This window comes from Ascaphus truei, chromosome 4 (assembly GCF_040206685.1).
Source record: "Ascaphus truei isolate aAscTru1 chromosome 4, aAscTru1.hap1, whole genome shotgun sequence".
NCBI classification, from domain to species: Eukaryota; Metazoa; Chordata; class Amphibia; order Anura; family Ascaphidae; genus Ascaphus; species Ascaphus truei.
In genome coordinates, this window is record NC_134486.1 from 330,033,009 (window position 1) to 330,053,930 (window position 20,922).

General features: G+C 42.8%; 1 protein-coding gene across 3 annotated transcripts in view; it reads right to left on the minus strand.

The window, feature by feature from the left end:
• COL19A1 (collagen type XIX alpha 1 chain) overlaps positions 1-20,922 on the minus strand; it is a 622,544-nt gene that overhangs the window by 321,979 nt on the left and 279,643 nt on the right. For all 3 annotated transcript variants that reach the window (XM_075598080.1, XM_075598081.1, XM_075598082.1), the window contains exons 16-17: positions 11,792-11,821; positions 11,365-11,418 (exon numbers count right to left, since the gene is read on the minus strand). In XM_075598080.1, coding sequence (XP_075454195.1) covers positions 11,365-11,418; positions 11,792-11,821 — 84 coding nt within the window. The remainder of the gene's footprint in view (positions 1-11,364; positions 11,419-11,791; positions 11,822-20,922) is intronic.

The following is a 20,922-nucleotide window of genomic DNA, read 5'->3' on the forward strand; positions in this document are numbered from 1 at the left end:
ATTGTGTCATCTGCATACATGTGTATTGAGGTTTCCTTACAAGCTGTGGGAAGATCATTGATGAACACCGAGAAGAGTAGGGGCCCCAGAACAGAGCCTTGCGGGACACCACAGGTGATATCCAGGGGGTTGGAGTTAGAGCCTGAGATGGACACATGTTGGGATCTACCTGATAGGTAGGACTAAAACCAGTTTAAAGCATGCTTCCCTATTCCAGAGCTCTGGAGTTTGTTAAGCAGGATAGCATGATCAACAGTATCAAAAGCCTTTGCAAAATCTAGGAATACTGCACCAGTGAGTTGTCCTTGTTCCATTCCACAATGAATTTTATTGCAAACTTTTAGGAGGGTAGTTACGGTGGAGTGTTTGGGGCGAAAGCCAGATTGGAATTGGCTAGGGAAATTTGTCTTGTATAGTAATCGCTTAATTGGGAGTGGGCACATGTTTCCATGACTTTGGAGAGAATTGGGAGAAGTGAGATTGGCCTGTAGTTTGAGACAGTGTTTTTGTCCCCACTTTTGAAGATTGGGACAACTCTGGCAGTTTTCCACGTCTTAGGGATATGGCCTGCAGACAGGATAGAGTTGACTATGGAAGCAATTGCTTTGGCAATTGCTGGGGCACCAAGTCTTAGGAACCTAGATTGTAGTAAGTCAAGTCCACATTTGCTGCTTAGTTTTAATTTTAGGGGCGCTTGTGTAATCTCCTCTTCGGATACTGGTTTGGATGCTGTATCATGTATCCTCCACTTCTTTTTTTCTTTTAAGGATGTGACATCATCTCCAAGGGAGATACGTCACATCCTTAAAACCACATGGCTATAGCACATGGTATTACAGCCAATGGAATTGAAGACAATCCTTTTGGTTCCTGTACCATGTGATAGGTCACATTAGTTCACAAGGATGTGACATCATCCCTTAAAGTGAAGTGATTCGAAGGTGAAGACTTATAAAGGTAAGATAACTAGTGAATGTATGTATTGTCTTTTTTCAGGTTTTTTTCATCGTATTTATTTATTTTTATGTTTGTGATTGCCAATTGACTGATAATGTATTAATCTGTTCCCCTTACAGATATAGTGACAGCCAATGCATTTTTTGGCAAATGCTTGTTTTATATTGATTGTTATTTTTACGATTTCTGTTTATTGTTTGAATTAAATCATTTTTAATTTGGATGGCTTCTTTTTAGTACATTTAGGATTGTTTAGCATTTTAAATTAATTATTTGTTTTGTTGGCTACTGGTTTAAATTAATGAATTGTTTTGTTGGCTAGTGGTTGAAATTAAATAATTGTTTTGTTGGCTAGTGGTTGTGTTTATTTAATTGCTTTGTTGGCCAGTAGTTTTATTTATATCATTAATTGGATATGTGTGTATTTAATTTAATTCTTATGTTTTGAAATAACATAATTTTTATTATTTTGCAGTTTTGGTTATAGATAATTTTTATTCATGTGTACTTTAGACTTTTTTGTTCTTTTATTGTTGGGGTGTTTAGGTGCTTGTGTATTTCTTTTATTATGGTGTATTTTTGGCCTTAATGATTTCTATTAAGTTGACCATTGAGTGCTATAGTGGTTTATCATACCCATATTATATGGGCATGATTTTCCACTGTGCTGATCAATGGGTACAGGGTGGGTATAGTGGTCCTGGGGTGGGTGGTTAGGCTTCCCGAGTGGGTAGCAGGGGAGGGTGGGTTAACCCCTTAATTACTATAGTGGTTATTAACAGCTAAGATGATTAAGGGGTTAGGGGCCATTAGATTTCATTTTTTCTTGTATTCTTGCTGGCATCGGAGGACATGGTCCTGGAGTATGCCAACGAGAATGCCCTTCATGATGGCAGGGGTAAGTTGAACTTTTTATTTACTTTACTTATGCTGACTGCCTAATGTTTGATTTTATAATGGGCAAATGCACTATTATCCATATGTGGATAATAGTAATTTTGCTCATTACTGTACTGTATGTGTTTGGGGGTTGTTGGGGGAAGAGGAGGTAGGTAGTTGGGTTGTTGTGTTTATTTTTGTTTCTTGGGGGTAGAGGGATTGGGTGAAGGGGGTAGTTAACCCAAGGATGGATGTTTAGGCCTTCCGGCGGGTAGTGGGACAGATTAACCCCTTCATTGCCATAACGGTTCACACCGCTATGGCAGTGAAGGGGTTAACACCTACTGAACCTTCCAGGCAGGCCTAACCACCCACCCTGGGACTACTACCCTTTTCATCCACCCCATCTGCTCCCAGAAACAGGCTATTGAAGTTTAACCACTTCAGTGCCTTAGTGGCTAGCTGCTAAGGTAATGAAGCTGTTTTAATATAAATGTTATTACTAGTTTAGGTGAGCAGGAGATATCCGCACCCCATAAAGGGGCCTGAAATCAATGCGATTCTGCTCCTGAGACACCATGCTCATCAACACTAGTATTAAAATTTACATTCCAATATTTCAGTCGCTGGCGAGATATGTGCAGGGAGTGGCGGCTCTCTCTGCAGCTGAAAGAAATCGCCAGATAAGCCCTTTTCAGAGAGGCGGTCATCATGTCGCCGGCTTTCTGAATACCGTGATAGCAACGGTCAAAAAACTGGCGGTGAAACCGGCCCGGCTTTTTTTTTTTTATGAAGGCTTATAGAATAGGCCCACACAGGGTCCAAGTTGCAGGTGGCAATCTGGGTCTTATTTATATAGACCTATGATAGCCGACATGGGCGAAACAACATTTTATTGGCTACTATGACTTGAGATCTTTGTGGTCCTGAAATCCTTGATCGTTCCTTACTGGAAGAAAGGTGATCTCTGAGCATCTAGTTGGGGGATCTGTGCTGTGTTATATCTCCTTCTCAACTCTCTTTCCACAGCCTTCCCACACTACCAATGCCCCAAGGAGTGCGGATACAAAGTGCTGCTGGGTTTCTTAAAAAATAAAGAGAAATACACTTTGCTTTGTTTTACTAGACATTTTGGCACTGAAAGGGTTAACATTTTGAATCGCTTGTTAACTTGTACTGTATTTATAGAACCTTTATCATAGTTAATGTATTGGTAGACCTGGTACGTCCAAATGTGCATACATGACTATTTGTATTGCTTGCATGTGATACTGTAGTAGCGCCTATAACTCCAACTGGCACAAATCAATACATGAAATGATTTTATTCTATTATTAGTTACACAGCACCATTGAGAGAACTCTATAACTGTGTTAGGAATGAGCATTGGATTGGAGGATTCCCAGCACTCCGAATAAATGAGAGAACAACACTAGGTTTATGCCATAAAGAGAAAAATATATATTGTATGGAAAATCAGATGCTATACATACTGTTGAATTCTTGAACAATTTAGAAATAGTGTATATACACAAATAGACCAGAACTAAAAGGAAAGGGAGGGGTGGGGGAGGGTAAGGGATATCACAAGGACAGTGGGGGAAAACAGGGGGGGTGGGGTTGGAAAAAGGAGTATAAGACAACAGTGAGCAAGAGGAATGTGATAGGATAAGGGGAGCAATGTTTCGGGGCAGATTGACCCTTCTTCAGTCCCGTTCCCACAGACCCAAAGGGCCTGTGGTACTTCCCTTTAGTCCCACCAAATACTCATCCCTCTGTTGGGTAAAACAGGGTGTATAGCATACCAACACGTGTGTAGTCAGACGGTAAATGTACTGAGGAAGTGAATATGTAAATTAATGAATCTGCACTGACTTACACACTAACTGACCCCATGTATCAGAAGTACAGTATAAGGTTACGGCCCAGGTCCTCCTGGCTGCACGCGCGTCTGGCGGCATGGCGGCGTGTGCAGCAACTACTGCCACGATCGGCAGTCTGTAGGGAGTTCTAGGGGTGCGCAGGAGGGGGGGGGGCATGACGGGGCATATCTGCTCTGCCATTGGCTGTGCGCCACCACGTGTCAGTCGTCGTGGGATGGGAAGACAAGTTTCTCGTCTTCCCTGCCAGCGTATGCATCACAGCGCTTTGCACACCCACTGACACACAGCCACCTGGGCCTATTCAATAAATGGATTTATCCTTGGCTTTAACACTATTTCTATACAGGATCTAGTTTAGTGCTGTTCTGTTACATCTAGCAGTATCTTTACTACAAGTGTTTTATCTTCTCTCTTATTTGGCTGGCCAGTCAATACTTTCAGTGAGAACAATTTAGATCTCACTGTCTGATCAGGTTGTTATGCAATTATTTTTTGTTATATTTATTTATTTATTTAGTATCCTTTGTAAGTTGGCTTTTGTTTGTCCAAATTATAGTCTATCACAGCTTTTGTGAGTTTATTCTGATTTTTGTTAGGTTTCTTTAGGTTCTAGCTTTGATCTTAATCTGTTTTTTTTTTTAATCTAATTTGTTGTTCTTTTGGTTAATAAACTATTACTTTAGGATACAACAGAGTGCTTGTTGTGGGTTTCTATCTATCTCTTTTGTGATATACAGTATATATATTGGTAACCAGCTTAGCTACCCACCCAGTTAGAGGGGGCTGGAGTAAAGGTTTAGTTATTCTCCAAAGTGGAGAAGGCTTTTATTTTGCTTCTTTTTGTATGGTTTGCCTTGTTAAAGGAAGAGAGGAATAATCAAGGCACAAGGTCTTCTCTTTAGGGGATTTATTCAGCAATAAAGAAATCTTTTATTGCTGAATAAATCCCCTAAAGAGGAGACCGTGTGCCTGGATTATTCCTCTCTTCCTGTGAACCTACTGGGATATCTCAGGACTATCCCATTTATCCGTGAGCATCGTCAGTTGCAACTTTTTTCACACAGACGAGATGTGTGCCAGATATCCTCTCTATATGACTTTGCCTTGTTAAAGGAAAAGGCGCAATAAAACAAGGATTTATTTTCACCCCAATTGGTCTCCATTAAATACCTCTTCACACATCTCTTACAGTGGGACTAAAGGGAAGTACTGCAGGCCCTTTGGGTCTGTGGGAATGGGCCTGAAGGGCCAATTTGCCCAGAAACATTGCCCACCTTATCCTATCACATCCACTGTTGTCTTATACTCCTTTTTCCAACCCCCCCTTTTTTCCCCACTGTCCTAGTGTTATCCCTTACTTTCCCCTCACCCCTTCCCTCTCCTTTTAGTTGTAGTCTAATTGTGTATATAGACTGTGTAGCCAGGTACCCCCTGGGCTACTAATTCCCTGCCTAACATGTAAGTCCTGGTACAAGCGCAGGCAGAGTTAGGGTTAAATCTACTCCCTGCTGCAGTAAGCAGCTCCCTTGAGTGACAGGGGGTGGCCTAAGGCCTAGGTACCACCCACACGGGACTGAGACCTGGGACCCCTCCCCTGGTAACAAAAAGGAGCTGAAACCAAATTTAGTGTTGTTCCTCCCTCTCCCTCCTAAGGGAGAGGGACTGTTGTTGTGTTACCCTCTCCCCTCCTGGGAGTAGTTGTAAGTTCTATTCCCTCCTTCAGGGGAGTGGGAGCAGCTACCCCATGCTCTACCAGGGAGTGTGGGATAGATCTTTGGGGCTTCAAGCCCTGGGGGTCGAGTCCAAGGACAAGAAGAGAAAGATCTTGTGGTGTTAGAAATGCTGTAATGGATTGTGTTGCTGCAATAAAGATTCAGTTGCTGTTTTTATACTCCTGCCTGAGGCTGCAGACTGTCTGGGAGAGGGCGAGATGTTTTCTACAGGAGACTGCACCTATCTGCGATAGGCCCTGTGGGGATGGATGCGCTGTACCATAGGTGAAGAGCGCTGCAGATCACCAAAAGCATAGCCTGTTAATTCCCCAACCAACATCGGCGGAAGCTCAGGGCCTTCTGTATACCTGCAGGTGAGCACCACAACACCGTGTAACAGTGAGATCTCCCGTCGGGTGGGGGAACACCAGTTACACCTGTTTCTATATTGTTCAAGAATTCAACAGTATGTATAGCATCTAGTTTTGCATACAATATATATTTGTCTCTTTTTGGCATAAACCTAGTGTTGTCCTCCTTTATTCAGAGTGCTGGGAATCCTACAATCCATTTATAACTTTGATAGGAGGGTTAGGGTCCCTCCATTATTTCCGTGCACCTATTTCACATCTTCCCTACTTCCATTCATTGGAATGCTGCCAATACCCCATACTTATACCTCATACTTTTTGTAGGAATGAGCATTGCTTCAACTTTTTTCGTTACAAACATAAACTTGCTTTGCTTTTTGTAAAAAAATCCTCACTTATGTTTACAGCCTAAATAAAGCATAATGTTTAAAAACTCCACCAATAGACCTTTGACCTATTGTTGTGTTCTCTTGTAATCAAATACAGGAAAATTAACATTTTAAAGGCACGTAACCACTAGAATTTTGAAAGAATGCCTTGTTCATCTTACAGAGTATCCGAGAGGGGTAACATGTTTTAATTACATAATGGAGAGCATTAATGAGATACAGCTGTTGATTATAACGACTGGCCGCAGTGTACGCTTGTTCACCAGCTGGCTACTTAATTACTAATGTAACAAAGTTGTAGACACTACAAATATAACACATTTGAACAAAGGTTATCTGTTGATTTACATGGTCAATAAATGATTTCTGTATGCAAATATCAGCAAATGTTTCCAATTTTGGTCAATCTTTAAAGCTATTGTCGAAGTCGCTGTGTGGGCAAGAAATTCATGGTTGGTGATCTCCGATAAGGATCATAATCTTCCCCTTATTTATTTTTGCCAGCTGCCATGTCCAACATTTGCTACAAACACAAATGTGTACAAATATTTCACACGTCTCTCGTGGAAACAATTTGACAAGAAAAACTGACAACTATGGGAATCGTTCGTTAATTGACCTTTATAAATGCAAGCAAAATTGTAAGCAGATTGCTCTAATTTTGCTACTGTTCATTTCTGCCATGATGATAAATCTGAGAGATGCACATTTTTTTTTGCTTAACTTCCTGAATCAGGCAAGATTTTCAGCATATTTGTTTATTTTTAGTGATACAGCAGGCTTTGTAAAAATTGTTTTCTTACCATTAAAAGTCAATGTGCTAGGCCAGTTATATGCTGTCATTTACTGCTGTTTTGCGCGATGCCGTTGACATTTGTGTAATTTTGTAGAGATTTGGTGAATCTGGCAAACATCTGGCAATGCTACATTTTGTTACACTTAAGATAAAACCGCAAAGAAATGTATAACCCCATTTTGAAGACATTGACACAACGCTAATCAGTACTGTACTTCCTTTCCTTTTCAACCTCTTATCTGATAAAACCATAAGGCAGAGGTGGCATACTCCAGTCCTCAAGAGCCACCAACAGCGTATATTTTAAGGATATTCCTGCTTCATCACAGGTGGCTCAATCAGTGGCTGAGTCAACGACTGATTCACTGATTGAGCCACCTGTGCTGAAGCAGGGATATCTTTATAACCTGAGCTGTTGGTGGCCCTTGAGACTGGAGTTGGCTACCCATAAAGTCATTTAATTCAACTTTCTGAAAGACAACTTCAGCCTGTCATTATTTTCATATTTTTATATATACTATTATAGGATATAGGTAGGAATGTTTGTATTATCAGAGACCCGTTAAAGAATTTATAATTTTCACTGAAATTGAAGCAACTGTTAACCCCAATTCTCGAAGGCTATCAATGGGGAAATTGTTAGTGTTTTTCCATCTGCAAATCTGGAATTATACAGCACACACATAAATGCAATAATTAAATGGTGCTGGACAAATTTAAGCAACATTTGAGACTAATTACACAACTTCACAAATAGCCATTTCAAGACTGATTCAATCGTTAATTTTAATATGCATTTTATTAATTAAACAAGACAGACGTAAATCAGATACACAATACTATTGCGACAACTATCACTGTGGTTAGGGATGAATATTGCTTCGACTTTTTTCTTGACAAACCTAAACTTGCATTCTTTTTGTGCACTGTGTAAAGGAGATTTATCAATAAAAATCTTTATTTCTGTTCTAATTTTATAGTCCAAATAAAGCATAAAGTTGTTTTTTGTTTTTTTTTTGTTAAATGCAACGATAGATTATTTGGCCCATTTCTGTGTTCTTTTGCCATCAAAAACAGAAAACACATTTTTTGTAACCACTATAATAACGCCTTGTTCCCCCTATAGAGCAGCAAAGAGGGTTAATATGTTTTTATTACATAATGGGGATAATTAACGAGATACAGCTGTAGATAATAATGACTGGCTTGCAGGGTATTAATAACCATTCTTGTTGACCAGCTGGCTACTTACTAACTAATATAGAAAAGGAAGTGGATGCATGTCTTAAAACGACGTGGAAAACACGAGACCTATCCAACACGGTTTAAAATTTTTATGCTGTTTAGGTCCGTGTTTTCAAAGCCTGTCACATTACCCCTTTGAGAAGTTTGAGTGCTCCAGGACGTAGTCACTATGACTAGCACTCCGGGGGCCCCATCACGTAGTAACTACGTCATGCTCAAAGTTTTTTTTTTTTCCTGTGTTAGATTGTGTCCTGAGTTCCCATGGAGCGCAGGATGGGATCAAACCAGTGAGGATTCCTCCTCTTCCGTTCCCTCCTAAATGGCTGCGGTGGTCATGTGACTGCGCTGTATATGGCCATAATAATAATAATAGTTTGTTCTTGTGTAGCGCTGCTAGTTTTTTAGGTAGCGCTTTACAAAGATATTTTTGCAGACACCGTCCCTGCCCCGTGGAGCTTACAATCTATGTTTATGTGCCTGGGGCACAGGGAGCTAAAGTAACTTGCCCAGGGTCACAAGGAGCTAATCAGGTTCCCCTGCTTCAAACTCAGTGCCAGTCAGTCTTTACTCACTGAGCCACTCCTTCTCTCTCATGCACCATGACCCCACTGAAGCGCAAAGTGTTAAGAGGGGATCATGGTTCATGTACTCAAAGAGGTGTCTCACAAGCCAAAAATCTAGCAAATTGCTCGAAACTTTGCTAGTGCTTTCTCAGTGCAGTTTATTAACACAATTTAAATATTTTATGTGAACGTTTGTGCTCTGTGTTCTTCTGCACCAGCAATGTTTTACACAAACTGGTGGTACTGACCAGATGCTACAGTTTATACCAAATACGGGGCAATATTCTGTACTCATTAAGATAGGAGTTGGCCTTATTTGTTCTACTGGTGGTTTACAAAGCAGAACAACCTGCTTTACGTTGCTTAATTTGCAGTATGCATTGTAAATCCTCTATTCTTACAATCATGGAAAATAGAAATAACTATTTTAAGAAAAACTGGTTTCAGCTTCTATAACTATAGCATAGTTATTTTCGTTACCTTAGTTAATGAATGCACAGACAGATGTAGCCAGAGTCCCTTCCCTGCAGTCGCAGCTCCACTAAATGTGAGAGCACAGGGTATCCATGGGGTGTGGGAGGAGACATATTATTTTCTATTGGACCACTCACAGTGTTAATCCCTGCTGTTGGTGAATACTGCAGGTCACGTTTCCGTGACTATCTTCGGCACCGGGAAAGGATAATCTTGCTACATTTTTATTGTATGTATAGTAAATAAAAATACCACTCGTGTGCCTTTGAATGTCTCAGACAGGTCTGCATCCCTCTCTTTCCCCATTATCGTTTAGCATACAGTGCTTCCACTGCAGCCAGGGATGTTACTCTTTACTTATCATCCATTTTAACATGGATCCCTATAAGCTTATGCTTGCCGTATTACACAGCTTTTCAGCACAGCCTGTGTTAAAGAAGTACATAGCCACTAAACCTAATCACAGACAGTTGTTTTGACCTTTTGGGTGTCATCAGTGCAGTGCTATGCAACATGAAGCTGGTACGTGGGTATAACCAGGCATTACATTTTTTATGGTGGGTTAAAAAAGTGACAAAAACCCTCCACCGTACAGTGTACTGTGCAGTAAATAAAAATACCACTTGGGTGCATTTGCATGTAATTGTATGTATTAAATAGTAAACACATTTCTGCAGTCAATTTTGTCAAATCGAACCACATTGTCTATGGCTGAACTACAGTATTGTTGCCTGTGTAAAATGCATTCATATTTTTCCCCTAAGATGTGTCAAATGCTTCAATCTTAATAACAACAGTTATTATTAGGGATGCAGGAGTGGCTCGGTGAGTAAAGGCACTGATTCGGAAAACAATGGTACTCACTTGGAAGCAGGGAAAGCTGGTTTCCCTGTGCCATCTCTCTGATTCCATGCAGAAGTACCTTTATCTCTGTGTGCCTTGGGCAACAAATATACAGATGTCGACAGAGTAACTTTCCCTGAAGCCAGTGACAGCCGCGGCCTCCCACGACGGGAGGCTACTAATTACTTCTGAATAGGATCAGGTGGCAGTGGAAAAAGTTAGTCTTGCTACATCTGTAGATTTATAGCTCATTAGTACTTATTAGTGTGTCTGCGTCCTGTGCGTATATTTTGAAGTATGTTGAGGCACCTTGGGAGAAGAGTACTATACAGAATAAAGTTATATCAAGTTTTTTTAAATGAAAAAATGCTACTTAACGGTGCAACACATAAAAAGTCATGAGAAATGTTTAGAAAACCAAAGTATTTTCTTAAATTATTATGAAGATAGAGAGTTGTAGTGTGTGAATTAATGTGTATACGTAAAAAGGAGCAAGACATATAAGTAGGTATTCAGCTGAAGTTCTTCTCGCCTTCCTATTTTTGCATATGATGGTAATGCACAGTTTACACTTTGTGTGTTCATAAAATTATGATTACACAAAATATAAATAGATTCGAGCTTGAGCAATGTCATTGGGACAATCTACAGGCGGTCCTCGGTTATCCGCCGGAATCCGTCCCGCAAACCACCGTCGGATTGTGGATCCAAAGTCAATCCATGCCGGTGAACATCAGATAATCCGTTCCGACGTCAGATAATGCATTCCTCGGAATGCATTATCTGGCATCGGATAATCCGTTAGACAGGTAACAGACTGACAGATAGCGAGGACCACCTGTACTTGCAAACAGCCATGGCAGAACAGTTAGCAGAACATTTGGTAGCGCACTCATGTCCATACTCTGAAAACAATTACACTAATTTCTAGGCAGGGGAGCCCAGTTCAAATCCCATTGTCAGCTCCTTGTGACCTCGGGCAAGTTATTTTATCTCCCCATGCCTCAGGCGCCAAACATACTGAATATTGTAAATTTGTCTTGTAGATTGTAAACTGTCTTGCCCCAGGTGACAGACTAGGTTCCCTCTCTTTTTAACACTTAAAATAACTCAATATAAAATATTAAACATTCTATCTAGTTGTGTTCAGACTAACTTTTGTTCTCATACTGTAGTATGTTGAAATGCATTCTCAAAACATTAAGGAACGACAGATTTTAAAGGTTCTAACTGATAGAGCTCAAGGACTTACCCTCTGTCCGTCCTTTCCAGGGGGACCATGAGGACCCTCCAGACCAGTAGTTCCCTACAAATGAAAACAGAAGTAAAAATGACTTCTCGTATACACAATATCGCTTCATTTGTTCTTTAGCTTATTGAATACTCTAAAATTGGAGAATAATTACAAATTTACAAAAAAAATTAAATACAATTTTTTGAAAATGGTAGAATATTAGAAAAGTGTAGAATAACAGAAAGGTTAAAAAAATATTCAAGAATTTTCGGGAATTAATAAAAACAAATATAAATCTAATTTCAACATATTTGTCTATCTCTAGCCACATGTAAATCCAAAAAAAGTACTTTCCAAATAATGCAACAGTTTAGAGGACAAATATGGATACGTAATCGATTTATTTGTAATAGATAGGAGGACCAATCTGGTCCTAATTACTTACCATTTCTCCTTTTATACCAGCTGCAACAATCTAAAATAAAAACAAAATAAAATTAGTAAATATTGACTTTGATTTCCATTCTGGCAAAGAAATGTGCTTTGAAGTGTTTTCAAAGTCATCAATTGACATGGTAATGTTCCAACCCATTTTTACATTGGTAAGCAATATTAAATGCAAAGTGTTACAGTACTAGTTAGGAAGGTGACACACATTCTAAAAAGATGAATCAAATAACTGTTTTGAGTTTATATATACAGTAGGCCATATTTACTCAACAGTCTTCTGGCATGAGATATCACTCGGCACTGGAAGACAATTTACAATCCGTTCTTTTGAAAGCATTGTGAGGTGTCTGGCAGAAGATTGCTTTGTAAATATGGCCCAGAACCTTCAACATTAAAAAAGAGCTGGCGTTAGGTACTAAATATGGATCTCCCTAATCCAAGACTCGGTGGCCAACAACTTTTTGGTTTCCCCGAAACATAACTAGTTTCTGTTTGGTAAAAATAATAGAACAATTTAATTTTCTGTTAAAATGTGGCTGAACTTTTAACAAAAGTTTGCAGTTTTTTTTAAAAAAAAGTTTATAATTTTTTTTATATTCTTTATCCTTGGCATCGCTCAACGACGACCCAATAAAAACATCACCCTAATCTGTACTTGGTGGTGGTTTTTCTACAGCTTCTTTAGAAATAGATAGTGGCCAGTGACTGGCTGTATGGAAAACTTGCAGACTGACATGGATCAAGTCCCTGTTTTAATCTTCTCTTTAACACATGCCTTACACAACATCCACAGGGAAATCACTACATGTAAAAGAAAAAGGGAAATCACAAAACATCTGCACAGTATTCTTGTTGTGACAATTATCCCAGTATGGTTTATTCCCAAATGGGTCTGCAGTTACAAAAAGCGCAACACAAATGTCTTAATTGTCAGTTGTCATAGACTAAATATTTAACAGGCCACTCGAGACTACTTCAATAATGGTATTTAATCTCAAACTGTCCAGAAAAGTAGACATTTGGCAAAAACAAACAAGTAAATGTGCAAACCAAGGATGAAACTGTAAAATGTTTTATGTCAATTAACTGCTTGCATTGGCAAGACAATTTTGAAAAGCTTTTTGTTTCCTGGTTAGGTAACTGATTGTTAAAGTTAGTGCAGGAAATTTATTAATTTTCCCCAAAAATGGGATTGATCTAAGGTAGAGAGTTCATTTTTCATTACTTCACAATGATGTATCTCTATTCTATAAAATGTTGAGACGACAATTTTATATATATATATATATATATATATATATATATATAGCAATAGCTATTTAGTTGAGGCGGCCATGTTTGTACACCCTGCGCATGCGCAGAGCAATTAGAGCAGTGGCCATGACTCCAAACGGCTCCGCAAGGGACAACAAGTCCCGTGAGCCTTAGGGACAGATGCAGGGAGCTGGAATTAGATACATTTGGCGCGCTCAGCAGAACCACATCAGTCGGAGCCAGGACAGAGAAGGGGAAGGTAGGGTCTGAGTGTCAGTGGCACTCAGACAAGGCCAGAGTGCCCCCACTTAGGTCCTAGATAGGCCCCACTCAAGTGAGCTAGTGGTTGCTTCAGTAGAGGCCCTAGATAGGGACTCTTCCCCATTTACTGAGTAGTGTCAGGGACACAGAGGAAGACGCCACGCAGTGAATGAGGCCTGTGGTCTGGGACTAGACCACCTTTGCATACAGAGACTCTCAAAGGTGGACAGTCCTACCAGAGCTCATCCCACGCAAAGGCGGAGTCAGTATCTCTGCCACAATATGTATATCTATATATTGTAGGCATGCCGGGTGGCTACCAGTCTGCCCTCTCTGTCACGTAAGTCCTGATAGATGCAGGCTGTGTAAGGCCCCCCCAATCTTGGGTTTACGCCTCTTTTTGCAGCTTCCTTGAGTGGCAGAAGTGGAGGTGTGACAGGGTCTGTGTGTTGCCCAATCAGGGTGCAGATCTTGTGCCCTCCCCTTCTGCACTAGGGAAGAAGCAGTTCTAAATTATAGTCAGTCTGGGTCTCTCCCCATAGGGATAGAGATGTGCCTTGAGCCCCTTAGGGGGCTGGAGAGAAACACCAGGCCTCAAGTTTGATAACGTGCCTAGCTACCATCCAGAAGGTCTGGGACCTGAGACAAAAGCATGTACCTGCTGTATTACCATCTGCAGTAACTAAAATAAAGATGTCCCTGTTTTATATACCTCCTGCCAAAGTCTACAGTCTATTGGAGGAGAGTATGACAGATTGGTTCCATTGCGGGGACTGTTTCCAGCAAAGCTGGAGCCTGCAGTGTATGGAGGCGCTTAAACCAAGAGAAGGATGAATCCTGAGACGTCCAAAAGCCTGTCCTGTTATCCTCACAACATCGCGGACCCTCAGATCTCCTGCAGCCTACAAGTACAATGCACAACACACATCTGGTAGCCAGCGAATCTCCCAGGGGGGGTGGGGGAGGAGCAGCACTACATATATATATATATATATATATATATATATATATATATATATATATATATATATATATACCTAGAGATATATACCTACAGATGCAATGCATTTAAAAAGTGTGAATTTCTTCAAGAAACGATGGATTGAGATTGTCCACAAAGATGGTTGTATGACGAAGGTTCAAGGCAATGAGATCGAGATATACCCTAGGGTGTAATTCAATATACAGTACTCCAAAGCAACAGAACAATTTAAATTAATGGTAAGCTGGGGCAATCGCAGTTTTGGAATATATTCAACTACCCCTTAGTAACTATTAGGGGACTATTTATTAAACAATAAAACAATATTGTCAATGTATACATACAGAGATCGAAAGTAGAGAATTTAGTATAGGCCCATAGAATTATATACTGCTACGTCCAAATTGATTAAACTACACTGCACATAGTGAGATGCCTGGGAACATACTTGAGATACCTCAGGTGTATAAATATGCTAATATATATCATTTATTTTACACCAGATATCTATCTATCTCTCTCTCTCTCTCTCTCTCTCCCTCTCCCTCTCCCTCTCCCTCTCCCTCTCCCTCTCCCTCTCCCTCTCCCTCTCCCTCTCCCTCTCTCTCTCTCTCTCTCCCTCTCTCTCTCTCTCTCTCTCTCTCCCCCTCTCTCTCCCCGTCTCTCTCCCCGTCTCTCTCCCTGTCTCTCTCCCTGTCTCTCTCCCTGTCTCTCTCCCTGTCTCTCTCTCTCGTCCAGTAGAAGCCCTATATTACCTAGCTCACGGGAGCGCAACGTTTTTTTCAATGCACCCCCCTGTGCGAGGGTACCAACGCTTGCGCCCCCCCTCACCAGTGATCCAGCATCAAATGACGCCGAAGGTCACGCGACATCACGTCATTTGACGCGCGTTTACACGACGACGCGTCACATGACCCTGCGGCATCATTTGATGCCGTGTTGTCATGGCGATGTGAGCAGAAGCCGGCTGAATTCCGGTAAGTTGAGGTTACAGAGGCCTCGCGTGGTCCCCCTGGCATTTATTTTAAATGCCTCTGCAACCACCGCGCCCCCCCAGAAATATCCCGCCAGTTTGCGCACCCCTGGCGTAGCTGACAGAAGCAAGATTTCAGGCCTTCTGCAAACTCGCAGTTTAATGCAGAGGTTCTCAACTCCAATCCTCAAGACCCTCCAACACGTCAGGTCTTAAGGATATCCCAGCTTCAGCACAGGTGGCTCAATCAGTGACTTTGTCTTTGAAGACAGATTGAGCCACCTGTGCTGAAGCAGGGATATCCTGAAAACCTGACCTGTGTGGGAGTATCGAGGACTGGAATTGTGAACACCTGTTTTAATGAATAACCAAAGAATATGTGATTTTGTGAATTTTACTCCTTTACATACAAAATTTGCAGATTCGGAATTGCATAGCCATCAAAAACGGATGTTTCCAAACAGTGTGATATGCAGTGAGGGCCTAATCCATCCAGTGAGATGCAATTCCTTGTGAAAACAGCTATGTCCCCGGGGAAATGCACTCAACAGAGTTTAATAAATAGCCTGCCAAAAAAACAACATTTTGTAAAAAAAAAAAATATCTAATTTGCTTCATTGCACTAATCTAAGCATGCTAAAAGCAAATATTTGTCTTATTTTATTAGTCTGGAAATCAATTACATGTAGCCCCGGTTTCCTCTGGCTCCCAGAGATCCCCTCTCTAGTCAGCCGAGCGGTTGCGGGGCCCGCCGGCTGCTCGCAAAGGTGGGGGCCAGTGCAGGGAGCGCTCGGCGTCCCTGGAGCCTCGGCGGCGTACCCAGCTAGTGGGGGCCGCCATGACGGGTTGCGCGAGCGTGCAGGACTAGCCAGAAAGTTGCGGCGGCCATTAGGGACTCGCGCATGCGCAGGGCAAGTGCGCATGCGGCCCCAATGCCAAGACAGCCTCCCCAGGACTACAACTCCCATGGGGCATAGCGAGGCAGGCACCAGGTGCCTCATAGTGGCCAATGAGGGCCAAGGATTCTCAGCCCAAGCAGATAGATACATTTCGCGGGCTTTGGAGCAAGTTAGTTGGAGCTGGGAGCAGGAAAGGGAAGGAAGGGTGTAGGGAGCAAGTGGCTCCTGCACCAGGTAAGGTTCCCCAGGTCCCAGACAGGCCCCAACTCCCCACTAAGTTAGTGGGCAATTAATAAGGGACGGCCCCAGGTTAGGGACCCTGCCCTTAGATGCGTTTGGTGTGCAGTCTTGTCAGTGTCACGGCTGTCCGTGCTGTGAGGGCTGACAAGAAGGCATCGTGTGTGTGTGCAGCACGTTCGCTGCAGGTATCAAGTAATTTGCAGTGCGTTGCTGCAGGTGCTGTGAGGAGTGGTTAGCAGTCAGGACCGGGAAGAGCTAGGGGAACGGATTAGGCCAGTAACCCCCTAGGCCCCAGATAGGTCTTCACTCCCCAGCTTGTGGTGCTACAGGGACAGGCCCTAGGTTAGGGACCCAGTCACAGTAGTACTAGTGTTAGATAGGGACACAGCGGACGCTGCACTCCCCGAGAAGAGAGTTGGGCTCAAGTCTGTGTCCAAAAGACAGAGACTATCTCCAGGGTGGGATTGCCCCTGGCGGGCCCCGTGCGAGGCAACATCGGATCAGACGGGATCACTAAGCGGCAGATCCTTTTCGAAGTTGCTTGCAGGCCCGAGTGCAGGAGCGCTCGGCAGATATCGTCCTATGTGCACCAACGTATCCTAACATATCACAACTACACATAGTGGCAGCGCTGACCACGGGACAAGGGGGTTGGGCTGTGGACACAGTGTGGGGATACACGGTGACTGTGGAGTTACTCCCTAGGGGAAATGTTATAAGTGTGTGTTATTGCCTGCATATATATTCTGCTTTACAGTAAACTGGTTATATACATCCCTGAGTATGTGGTTATTGTATATGCGGGTCCTGTGTAGGTAACCTTCTACATCCTTAGAACCCTACACAGGTGGAGGCGCTGAAACCGAGAACGTCCCAGAGGATTCACCCCAGGCTCTCACTGGCGGAGGCTCAGACCTCCTGTGAGCCTGACAGGTATACTGCACCAAACCTGGTAACATATAGGTTCCCCTTACATACGCCATATATGCGATTGGGTGGGGGGAATACCCGTTACATACAAATTACATTTCTTAGTGGTCTCTGAAATGGGAGTGTTTGCCAATCAAGTGTATTCTTTAACTCTAACGGGATCCTTGTCAGAATTACTACAAAGTTTCACATTAAAAGGGAGGAGGAGGGCACGAGCCGGCAATCAACACAACAGGACATAATTGACCTATATGAGAGCTTTAAAGCACTGCTCCAAGTAGAAATTTGCGAGGTAAAAAGGGACATAACCTCCTTAGGAGAAAGGACGGTCACTCTAGAAACAAAATTAGATGAGACTATTCGCCATCAACACTCTCTCACCAAAAACACAGAATATTTACAGTCTAGGATGGTTGAATTAGAGGATCGACAAGAAGACTCCGAAAACAGGGAGAGGAGGAAGAATTTAAGATTCAGAGGAATACCAGAATCAATCTTGGAGCCTGATACATTCATACTAAAGTGGCTTTCTGAAACAATCCCCGACCATGCCGAATCTCTTCTGCTGGACAGATGCCACAGAGCCCTCCGTCCAAAACCCCACCCTGAGGACCCCCCAAGAGATGTGATTGCCATATTCTATTACTTCAAGGTGAAAGAGGCTTTTTTTGCGGCAATCAGGGGTACAAATAACCTTTCGTTTGAGAATATCAACCTACAAGTCTTCCAGGACCTTTCTCCCACCACCCTCGCTAGACGCAGAGGCTTGCAACATATCACTTCAGCCCTGAGGGGAAGGGGAATTCAATACCGATGGGGGTTCCCGTTCCGATTGATGGTGATGAAGGAGGGCACAACGCGCTGCCTGAGAAGTCCGGAAGGCGGACCAGCATTCATGAGGTCCCTGGGTTTGATGCACAAACCACCCGAGGAGGCTCAACTAAATCGAAATAGCCAAGAACAGAGGAGCAAAATAGGCCCTTCTGGAGTCCGCCAGAGAACGGTGGTGCCTTTGGAGGACTCGGCTGAGATCTAGAAGTTAATCCTCTGGTCTAGAATCCCTCCATCGTCCCAAAAGAGAAATAGGCCACATAAAAGTCCCCTGACTGAAGTCTCCTGTTGAGGCAGATACATCTGAAGGATGTAATCGTTGGTTCAAGGTCGTGACATGGGGGGCCTCATTGGGGGGTCTAAGGACCAGACGCTATTGAGAGTATCGTATTGTTGTATTGTTGTTATTCATAGTGGTTTTAAATAAGGAAAAGGTGTTAAAAGAAAAAGATGGATCAACAAAAAAATTATATATAAAATAAGTTATTGTTAAAATATTTGGTTATAAAACATACAGAACACCTACAAGCTCATATTGAACCCCCAAAATACCCACAACCTATATATAAGCATATAAGTTTCACAGAGGAGTGCTACTGAGCATGGCAATATTATATATATATTTAAAACATGTATATTTAGGCACTGTATCGTATATAAGTTTTTCTGGATGTGCACTGAGCTTTGTCTGTGTTTTATGTTTTGTCTCTGGTTTTAAATAAAATATTTGGTTATAAGCTGTTAAATTACAGGTAAACCCCGTTATAACGCGCCTCGTTATAACGCGATTCGGTTATAACGCGGTTTTCCCGTGGCTCCTATTTTTTTTTTGCACACTGCACACACTGCACACACTGCACACACTCTCACTGCACACACTGCACACACACTGCTCACTGCACACACACTGCTCATTGCTCACACTGCACACACTGCTAACACTGACACACACACTGCTCATTGCTCACACTGCACACACTGACACGCTGCTCATTGCTCACACTGCACACACTGCACACACTGCACACACACTGCTCACACTGACATACACTGCACACACACTGCTCATTGCTCACACTGCACACACTGACACACTGCTCATTGCTCACACTGCACACACTGCACACTGCACACACACTGCTCATTGCTCACACTGCACACACTGACACACTGCTCATTGCTCACACTGCACACTGCACACACACTGCTCACACTGACACACACTGCACACTGCACACACACTGCTCATTGCTCACACTGCACACACTAACACACTGCTCACACTGCACACACTTACACACACTTACGCACACTCACAGACACTTACACACACTTACACACACTTTCACACACTTACAGACACTTACGCACACTTACACACACTCTCACACACTCTCACACACTCTCACACACTCTCACACACACTCTCACACACACTCTCACACACTCTCACACACTCTCACACACTCTCACACACTCTCACACACTCTCACACACTCTCACACACTCTCACACACTCTCACACACTCTCACACACACTCACAGACACTTACACACACTTACACACACTTACACACACTTTCACACACTTACGCATACTCACAGACACTTACACACACTTACACACACTCACACACACTCTCACACACTCTCACACACTCTCACACACACTCTCACACACACCAACACCCGCTCCCACTCCCCCCTCCTCCTGCGCAGGCAGCGGGGACAACGGTGGGGAGAAGGTGAAGCGGTGAAGCCGGGACCGGAGGGGCGTCCCCCCTCCCATCTCCTGTCACGCGGTGACAGGTTGAAGCCGGGACCGGAGGGGCGTCCCCCCTCCTATCTCCTGTCCCGCGGTGACAGGTTGAAGCCGGGACCGGAGGGGCATCCCCCCTCCCATCTCCTGTCACGCGGTGACAGGTTGAAGCCGGGACCGGAGGGGCATCCCCCCTCCCATCTCCTGTCCCGCGGTGACAGGTTGAAGCCGGGACCGGAGGGGCATCCCAACTCCCATCTCCTGTCACGCGGTGACAGGTTAATCTCCCCATAATTACTCCAGACGATAATTACTCCAGACGATTACTCCATAATTACTCCCCCTCGGGACAGGAGATTACTCCAGACAAATTAGCCCAAATTTTCACACTCGAAGAAGTTCTCAGGGTTATTAAAGATCTCAAACCGGCTAAGGCTCTGGGGCCCGATGGCTTCTCGAACTTATACTATAAAAAATTCTCTAATATCCTCGCCCCAGTCTATTAAATATGTTCAACTCTATACTAATAGACTACCAATTTCCCAACAGTATGTTCCAGGCAACCATAACACTAATCCATAAAGATGGAAAAGACCCTAAAGACTGTAAGAACTACAGACCAATTTCTTTAATAAACTCAGACTTAAAAATATTCTCCAAAATATTAGCTATTAGATTAAATAAAGTTCTCCCATCTTTGGTTCATCCGGACCAGGTGGGATTTATCCCTGGAAGACAAGCTGCGGACAATACCAGACGCATTATTGAGTTGGTGTCATTAGCTACCAAAAATAAATCGATGGTCCTGAGCCTTGACGCCGAAAAGGCGTTTGACCGAATCGATTGGAAATACATGTCAAAAACATTGCAGGCATTTGGAGTGGAAGGCTCTTTCCTTAGAGCCAACGAGTCTTTATACACTACACCATCGGCAAAAATATACTCCCAAGGTTTCTCCTCTGAGACTTTTCCTAAAAAAATGGAACCAGACAGGGAT